Raw genomic sequence first — 9,098 nt, 5'->3', positions numbered from 1 at the left:
GCATTCATTGACAGTATGTGTTGATGCCAACTTTAACTTTATCCAGTAACATCATAGAAACGACATATTAACAATCAAATGCAGGGGTAAATATGTAATGACAGCCCTGCTCAACTGGGTACATGAAATAAATGGTTAACCCTTTCATGCAAAGTGGGCACTACAGTGGACAGCTATTCAAAAGTTGCTTCCGCCTATATTAATTAAAGTAAAAAATATATTTCTATTTTAAATAATATTAAATCATAATGCATGAAAGGGTTAAAAATATATATTTTTTAATTTAGATTCATTAATATAGGCGAAAGCAACTTTTAAATAGCTGTCCACTATGCATGAAAGGGTTCATTGTCGACACAATCATTAACAACAACAAAGAAACAAAAGATCTTTTGCTCTGTCCGTCCTCACATGGGACACAGCCTGATGCTGTCAGAGGTGGAGCTGAACTGTCCAAGTGCAAAGTCCAAACCCACTCCGACTCCGCTGCCCACCCCAAAGACAGCGTAGAGGGGCTGCGTAAAGTTTGCCCGGAATGTGTGAAGGTGCGTCATGCTCTCGGCCACGCCATAGAACGTCAGCGTTCCCGCGGACAAATCCACGAAGATGCCCAGACGGGGGGAGTAGGTGACCGGTATGTCCCTCTTCCCGTTGTCGTGCAGCGCAGCGCAGCAGGTGTCGGAGAGCTCCAGCGTCCACGACTGGGCGTTGTAGCCGATTCCCGCCCTGGCGTCCGAGCCCTTCCTGCTCAGTGAGCCGTACGCCACGCCCATGGACGAGCCTCGGCCTCGCCACTCCACCTCCCAATAGGAACGCTGGGAATAGAGCGGGGTCCCGCACATGACCTGGGTCCAGCCGTCAAAACGTTGGGGGGTGTCCGGATAGGGCGCCATTTCCCCTTGCAGGGTTGCTTTGGTGTTGCCCTCGGAGAGAACCAGGCGACGGTGGGCGCTGTTTGGATCAAGGGTGAAGTTGACGGAATCTACAAGAAAGAGAGAGACAAAATGATACAAATCTATCATTCACTTTCAGTTGCTCGTTCTTTGCGCAGTCCATAAAGTGCTTATTATCCATCATCCCGTCCTATTTTTTTTTAACATCCACCTAGACTGCTTGGTCTTGCGGAATGGAGGATTCTTGTACCTTTTTATTTTGAAACCTTAGATTATTTTTCTGTGCAAGGATTCCTTGACATACAAATGACCTGATTTACGAGTTTTCGAGATATCAGCATTTTTTTTTTTTTTTGCTCTGGCCTGTGAAGAAAAACTTGAAATACAACCACCGTATGTATTGGTAGCAGCAGCGAACTCAACTCTCTTCACATCAAGCAGCAGTTTGGCAGATAACATAAGTAAATATTTTTCAAAAAAAGAGACTTCCAGTCAGGGGCGGAGCCAGAACGTTGCTAATGGGTGGGCCTGAATATTTCTTTCACTGAGCACAATCCTCTTGACTAAAAAAAAATTTAAAGTATATATTTTTTCATGAATCTCACTGGGTGGGCGGTCTGTCAATCTGGATGGGCCTGCGCACACCCAGGCCCGCCCATGGCTCCGCCCCTGCTTCCGGATATTTATTGGAACTCTCAACTGAAGCCTAACCACACATAAAACAAAGACAATTACACATTGTGTATTTGAAACAACTGCATAGCCTCCGCTAGCTTAATGCTAACATACGATCTCAACTCGAGATATCTGAACACAAATGGTGCCGCAACAAATGGAGGCAGATGAAACAAAAACTCACAGGCATAAATTCTTTATCCTATGTAAAGAATGGTTAATGTTACTGCCGCAATGAGAAGCTGAGAGAGGAGCCGAGTTTCCAGGAGAGTGGAGCTCTATGTCTTTTTTAAATTTTTTTTATCAAGTTTAATGTCATAGAGTGCTATTTTTCTTATTCCATTGCAATTTTTTGTTGTCGTTTTCTTTGGGAAGCTGAACAGATGAAATTGCTTTTCCATCCAGTTCAATAGGGAAAGATTATTTGCCATACGAGTGTTGCGAGTTGTAGCCCCGGAACGAATTGTGCACTGTATTTTATTGTATTTAAAAAAATAGTTATATCCTTACTAAGGTACCAGTGAAGGCAGCTGGAATTAATGAAAGGAAGTCACTTAACTTCTGAAAATGGGCACTCTTTTCTACCCTTATACAATATCTCAAGTTACCAAGACTTTTTTGTAAAACAACACCTGTGATATCATACAAAGGAGAACATGCTGGCTTTACCATCTACACACAAATTCTTCACCATGGCCAAAGTTGGCTCCAAAAGTTATTTTCTGTGACCGAAAAAGCAATGAATGATGACAAATTTACAAGATTTAGGGTGGTTCTTCAAAATACCCGTGTTGTGGATATATCAGCAGGTACAAATGAGACTTACATTGCAGGAACTCCTCTCTTGCCCTCGGTTCTGGAGCCTGGATGCTGTCAAGGCTGATTTCTCTTACTGGCAGAAAAACATAAGAGGTCAGCAAAAACTGTGGGTGACCACAATGTAGTTAAACAGATTTTACTTTTCTGGCACATTGCTTAACTTTTATGTGCAATATTAGTGAATCGTTATTCCAGTATATTTTGTATTTTCCCATGAATCCTATCGCGCTATGTTGAGGTTCACATCACATTACATATAGTGTTACAATAGTTTACAAAAATATGACACTCCATTTAGAAATAAGACCTCTGTATAGCTTTTTTTTTCTCTTGTCTCTCCATCTTGATGACCACCTTGACAAAATAAATAAAGTATGGCTCCCTTGACAATGTTGTTGCTATTTTGTTTTATCACAAACAAATGTGTAGGGATGTAGTCACGGGGTTATGTGTAATTTGAGAGGCACAACTTGAGTTGAGAAAAAAAACGGATCTGACCAAGGGTAGACCTAAGTAAAGTAAGTGCTCTCCTCTATAAAAACATTGTCAGCCATAATGGAGTGTCTTGCGCAAACCAATCAAACACCGTTACTAATAATATTAGAAAAAGACAATTTAATATCAAATATATAAAAGTTTTTCTTTTTTATGATATGGTGAATATTGTTCTTGACCAGTTAGCATAGCAGCTAACACAGCTAGAATGTCGTCTTGAGCCCAAACTTTACTGATACTGATTTGATTTGAAGCCTTGTTACTGAAATTTGATTAATACTAAAATTAATTTGGTAGAGTGCACATTTCTGTATTCAATTGTAAAGGATTCATTAACCAGTATTTTTTTTTTTAATATTTGTTCTTCTGCTGCCCGTGTAGGGGGCTGCGCCAAACACCACAAAATATATGATAAAACAAACAAAACAAAAAAAAATGTACAGTTGATGGTAAAGTTGGGCATATTTAATTAGAAATATAACTAGTATACAGTATATACATAATACAGTAAATACAGTATGTATTTGTCATTTCACTCACATGCAGGGAAACCGGGATTATTGGCAGTGGGTGTGGGGGAGTCCAAGAACAGACCGGGGTTCACTGTAATGACCAAACAGGATTCAGCAGCGTTCCATTCAATTGATGAACGTATATTTTGCCAAGCTACTGTATCTTACCTTCCGCTGGTGCTTCAGACACAGTTGACAGCCCCGCTGCTAAGCATGAGCATGACATTGCATGATTAGAATGTGACTTAGAATGTTGCATCAGCAAGAATGAAAGGAGGAGTCTAAGGTCACGTGCCTGCAAACGATGCGGCAGCTACAGGTGTGTTGCCACGACGGGACCGGAAAATGCTGCTGATAGATGACATGCGACTAAAAGCTGATCAAACAAGAGAGGAAAATGTGTTTTGTTAACTCGTCGGTACTTTTGGGGTCAAATTTGACACAAGTCAAAATACCATAAATGTCTTCTTTTTTTTTTCACCCTGAAAATGTCAGAAAATGTTTGACTTTTCCCCAAAATGACCCAAAAGGCAAAACAATATTATTTAAAAGATTATATATTATATTCAGAAATACACATCATATTTTGAATCAGATTCCCGCAGACAAAAAAATGCCCATGTTGGTCTTTTAAGTATCACGGGGGCAACTCGAAACAGAGAAAGAGTAGCACAGCATAAGAATTCATTGTAAATACTACAAGTATAAGGGACAGAAGTTATACTGAAGTCAGAGAACACCTTGACACGGATGCGAGAACTGCGCCTGCAAAGTCAGTAACTGCAAAGATACACTTTTCTCAGAAACATTGATTAAGTATTAATCATGCGATTATTGACGTCAGACCTGTACCTCCAGTGGATGCTGGCACGGGAGCAAGAGTCTGGGTAGGGTTCGGGCTCACTGGGGCGGGAGTGGCAGCAGCGGGGACACCCTGACTCTGACTGGACCTGCTCCACAGAGACGGGGATTCTCTCCTGCTTGGAGTCGGGCTGGGGGTGGGGCTAGCTCTGGGGATGGGTCTGAGGTTGGTCTCCCGTGCTGTTGACAATGGTAGCGATGAACAAAAGTAATAAAACAACCCCAACCCTAACCCTTTTTCAAGTTACCAGGTAGCTAGACATTTCAACCTCAGAATTCACATGTAAATGTTTCCCTGTAGTGGGGGGAAGTGTTCAAGTAAAAATCCTTTGTTCTGGTATGGCTTACTTGTAGCTTTTTTTTTTTTTTTTTTTTAACGTATCTGCTTGGTATGGTAGAACTTGCTTTTCGGCTGACATGAAAGTAGATCTATCATGTCTCCCAAAAACTCCCAAAATGGCTGCTTCAAACCAAAACAGCAGACTTATTGTTCAGTTTCAAGCATTGGTACTTGAGACTTTTTGGTCATTTGGCATTTGTCCTCTCATGACTGACGTGTCCACCAAAAATCATGTTTTTTGGTAATACGTGTGCCCGTGGGCCTTTTTTAATTCAAATTTTACAGGCGTTTGTTTGGGCCCCTAAAAATGTTGTACCTGGGCCTTCACTAAGTTCTTAACTGACCCAAACCACCTCTTAATATAACCCAATATCATTTTATACAGCAGTCTAGAATCCATATTTATCTGATAACCTGACAAAAACATAAATACATACATTGTGTGTTGGAATAAAATACATCGTACTCACCAGAGATACTGATTGTTAAACGTTTCAATGTGTGCGGATCAGTTTTGTTATAGTCCTTGGCTGTAACAAGATTTGCTCTGACCAACCAATTAGAGGATGGAAAAATGCTGACATCATCCAGGGCCAGCGGTCTGGCCTTTTGAGGACGAATTTGAAATGTGATTGGTTAACAAATCGGCTAGTATGGTTTGAATCAGTGATTGTCAACTGCTGGGTCAGGACACAAAAACGGTTCGCGGATTCATTTTGGGTGCTTTGCAAAACAGGTAGGAAAAAATGTATAGGGTGTGCTTGGTATACAAATACTATATTTTATGTAATTATGACGATACTAGACATGAGCACTGATTCTGAAGGCACTGGGCAGATCAGATTGATATAGCTAGCAACGCAAAGAGGCTGAAAACTGATAGGACACAAAAAAAAACAACTAAGATCCACACACACACGATACAAATGAAGACAGCAGGCTGTTGGGAATTTAATGAATACCATTTTAAAACCTACAGTACCTGTACTTGACTCTCTTTCTTCTCGTCTCCGTCTGTCCCATGGCCTGGGTGACCTCTGAGCAACCTCTGCAACAGGAAGGAGGCATGATCCACTACAGCGGCTGACGGCGACGTGTTCAGGTTAGCGTTTTCAAATGAATAACACTCACCTCGTGACGTGTCTCTACTCCTCACATCTTGACCTCTAAAGCCTGCAGTGAAAATAGTTTCAGATTTGAACACTAGGGAGCGCTTTTTGCCCATGGTACACAAACTGTGCGTTTGGTGAATATCCTTACCCAGTCCTCGTCTGTCGGTACTTCGCGATGTAACTGAGATACTTGGTGTTGAGCCTGCAAAGTCATTTATTATCATTATTATTATTATTATTATTATTATTATTATTATTATTATTATTATTATTAGGGCATACCAGCTGAACGGTTGTTTGGGTTCGAGTTGCGTGATCCCAGAGCAGAAAATACTGGAGATGGAAAAAGTTGATTTTGGTCATTGTAATGTTGATGTTGTCGTTGTTCTTTGAACATGCAGAACAAAACTCACATTTTAAGAGGCCACCTCTCTGATTACGATTGGTTGCTTGACAACAACAAAAAAACACAGAATCCATTAGTTCGCCCACCGCTGTGACCTTTATTGCTGTATTTTCAAATGAAAAGATTCGATTCTTACCACCCAGTGTGAATAACGTTGTTTCATTGACTGCAAATAGGGAAGACAAACATGGTCAAAAGTCTGTGGATACTCTGGCTTCCTCTCACGTTCCCAAGACACACATTTAAAAGAAATGGATGGATGTCAATGAAATGAATAACTAAAATGTTAATGTTGATTTCCACTTCCATTAAATAGTTAAAACTTTGAATACTTCTGTTTCTCTGTCTCTGTCTCTCTCTCTCTCTCTCTCTCTCTCTCTCCCTCTCAAGTATTTAAATTGACTGTCTCAATTGAACTGAAAAGTGTTATATGATTACTTCAGATAGCAGTTCACTATTTACATTTCAATAAATTATTTACATTTGAGGTTTTTCAATCAAATTTGTATTTCACCCACACCTTGTTTGGTGATCTTGCCCAGCTCCAAGTTGCACAAGTCCTCCAATCGCTCCCTTAGGTCTAGGATGGTATCCCGCACCGGGTCAAAGGAAGCGTCGTGGTTGACCTGCACAGCCGGAAGGTCTCCCGACTCGAGTGGACTGCACATTGTTTCATACATCTGAAAGGAATTGTGTGACTCCTAATTAAATTGGCTTTTCAAAGCAGAGAACCTCGCCTTGGGCCTACAGTAAGTCGACGGCAAACCTTCAGGTAGTAGATGTGGTCCTCGCTTTGAGAAAGGTCCTTCATCTGAGTCTCCCTCCTCTTTAGCTCCTTGATTTCCGCCTCCAGACTATCAGTCACCTCCTGGGCCTGTCCCATCTTCTCCCGGCCGACCTCATCCAGCAACTCCTCTAACAGTTCCTGGAGTCTCTCCACCGAGCGCTGGAACTCCAACAGGACCTTCTCGGAGTCGCTGTGAACGCGCTCTGCAGAGCGCTGCGCGTGTAGCGTGAGTCAGTCCCAGTACAAGCGTGATTGACACCCCCATCAGTTACGACAGTCATGTTGGGGGCAACTCAAGACCCTAGGCTAGTGGTTCTCGAACTTTTACAAGAAACACAAATACCATATTTAAATACTCCCCTGGCACGTTTTTATAGCATTTACGGCAATTGTTTTTAAAGGTCTTTGTACATACTTTAAAATAAGACAAAAACATTTAAAAACACATATTTAAGAGACGGCAAGAGCAATGGATAAGACAAAAATAGTGTGCAGTGTAACGATGCACCAATCCGTCTGCGTCTACAGTAAACAAATCCCTTTATTCCCTCCAAACTAAGAAACGTGAAACGAAAAATGATCTTGCAGTTATTGCTCTCTGTAGGCATAAAACGCAGGATGGGAGAGGATTGAGACATTCAATAATCACTTTCTAAGATCGTCAGCAAAAGCGAGGCTGGGTTTGGAATACTTCCTGTTTTCACTCTTTTTTTTCTTTCAAAGCTTACAGTGTTAAACACAATGGGGTGCCGCCACCTGCTGGCTGAAAGTGGAATTACATCCTAAATAAACATCAAAATCGCGGTGTAAATGGACAGAACACAAACCCAGAACCCGTGATGAGTGTGGCGGATGGGGGCAGGGTTAACCAGCTCTTACCTTCATCCCGTCCATCATTTTCTTCATGTCCTTCAGCTCCTGCTGTCTATCTTTGAGCTTCTTCTGATTTTCTGCCTGCATTTCGGAAAGCGATTTCTGCAGTTGAGAGAATAGGACAACCAGTGACATCAGTCAGACGCCGTAATAAAGAAGAGGAGTGTGATAAATGAACAGGAACGTCTTTAGGAATGTGGTCAATCAGGCTGGTGACTATGCAAACGCCCGGGAGTCCTAAATCCAGTGGTTCTCAAAATAGTGGTCGGGGAGCCGTACCTCGGGGGTTCGCATATTCATTTCAAATGACTGCGTTTGTATCATTTGAACAATGGCTCAAAGATGGCATGCCAATAAAACGAACATACTAAACCAGTCAGTAATCCCTACATTAGCTCTGGCCAAATGAAAGCGTCGATATGTCTGTGACGTACCCATCAAACAAATCTGACGTCCCTGTATGTACGATAAGCGTATTATTGCAGGAATAAATTCCTATTTCTGTCGAGTACAAAAGTTGCATTTATAGAGAATAAAGGCGTCTTTTCCAGAATAAAAGGTATAATATATAGAAAGTATTTTTTAAAATTCACCTGTGTTGTTATTTTTTTTCTCTATTAAACTTTGAATTTAATATCATAACATTATAATGTAATCTTGATTTTATTCTAGTCAAATGCTTATTTTCCTGACAAAATGTGTCTTTGATGTCGGTGATTTCTTTATTTTTTGCGCTTGAAAAAACAATTCTCACAACACAACTTTTTCCTCTAGATAATATTACTTGATCATTGTAACATTGACTTTTCTTTCTCCAAAAAATGGCCTTTTTTAATTTATTATTTTTTGTATTCGTATGACATTTAGGGGTACACCTGATGGTTATCTGTCATTGGCATTTTCTTCTCCCCAGTCGGGGTTCCCTGGACACAAAACCTTTGAAGAAACAATTCTAATCAAGAAAAGTCATTGGCATTTTTAACGCTTCAGCCTCACCTCTTTGTCCACGCGTTCAGCCTTGGTGGACACGCTCTCGTGACCTTTGTGCTGGTTGCTTGTGCACAGCCAACAGATGAACACCTTACACTGGCGGCAGAAGAACTCCTGCAGGTACTTGTGCTGGGTGCAGATCTTCTCAGCCAAGTTGCCTGTCGGCGCGATCAACTCGTGCTCTTTTAGGGCCTTGGTGGTCTGGTGAGGTTTCAGGTGGTTCTCGCAGTACGAACTCATACACACCAGGCAGGTCTTGACCGCTGCCCTCTGCTCTCCTTTGCACAGGTCGCACTGTACTGCCGAGGAGGGCAGATTTCTTTGCGTTCTCAATT

The 9,098-nt window shown here is 41.4% G+C and overlaps 1 protein-coding gene and 1 long non-coding RNA gene across 3 annotated transcripts in view; one reads left to right on the top strand and one right to left on the bottom strand.

Annotated features, from left to right (window-relative positions):
- Positions 1 to 7: 7 nt before the first annotated feature.
- The window catches only part of trim25l (tripartite motif containing 25, like), a 9,419-nt gene continuing 328 nt past the window's right edge, over positions 8 to 9,098 (bottom strand). The window contains exons 1-16 of one of the 2 annotated variants that reach the window (XM_086036458.1): positions 8,770 to 9,098; positions 7,780 to 7,875; positions 6,880 to 7,113; positions 6,634 to 6,793; positions 6,250 to 6,279; positions 6,121 to 6,156; positions 5,990 to 6,040; positions 5,856 to 5,909; positions 5,727 to 5,768; positions 5,578 to 5,643; positions 4,247 to 4,435; positions 3,690 to 3,770; positions 3,563 to 3,601; positions 3,423 to 3,485; positions 2,395 to 2,460; positions 8 to 982 (exon numbers count right to left, since the gene is read on the bottom strand). The exon at positions 8,770 to 9,098 is cut by the window's right edge and continues 328 nt beyond it. In XM_086036458.1, coding sequence (XP_085892584.1) covers positions 408 to 982; positions 2,395 to 2,460; positions 3,423 to 3,485; positions 3,563 to 3,601; positions 3,690 to 3,770; positions 4,247 to 4,435; positions 5,578 to 5,643; positions 5,727 to 5,768; positions 5,856 to 5,909; positions 5,990 to 6,040; positions 6,121 to 6,156; positions 6,250 to 6,279; positions 6,634 to 6,793; positions 6,880 to 7,113; positions 7,780 to 7,875; positions 8,770 to 9,098 — 2,111 coding nt within the window. In that variant the 3' untranslated portion in view covers positions 8 to 407. The remainder of the gene's footprint in view (positions 983 to 2,394; positions 2,461 to 3,422; positions 3,486 to 3,562; positions 3,602 to 3,689; positions 3,771 to 4,246; positions 4,436 to 5,577; positions 5,644 to 5,726; positions 5,769 to 5,855; positions 5,910 to 5,989; positions 6,041 to 6,120; positions 6,157 to 6,249; positions 6,280 to 6,633; positions 6,794 to 6,879; positions 7,114 to 7,779; positions 7,876 to 8,769) is intronic. The other variant, XM_086036449.1, reaches the window with a different exon arrangement.
- On the top strand, positions 5,298 to 6,856 carry LOC147153801 (uncharacterized). Its single transcript, XR_015087553.1, has 3 exons — positions 5,298 to 5,331; positions 5,653 to 5,697; positions 6,692 to 6,856. It is a non-coding gene; the product is annotated as an uncharacterized LOC147153801 (long non-coding RNA).

This window comes from Filicampus tigris, chromosome 1, assembly GCF_054856515.1.
Source record: "Filicampus tigris isolate MCC_2025a chromosome 1, RoL_Ftig_1.0, whole genome shotgun sequence".
Taxonomy (NCBI): domain Eukaryota; kingdom Metazoa; phylum Chordata; class Actinopteri; order Syngnathiformes; family Syngnathidae; genus Filicampus; species Filicampus tigris.
Note: the sequence above shows the minus strand (reverse complement) of the source record. Positions and strands in the feature narration are given on the sequence as shown.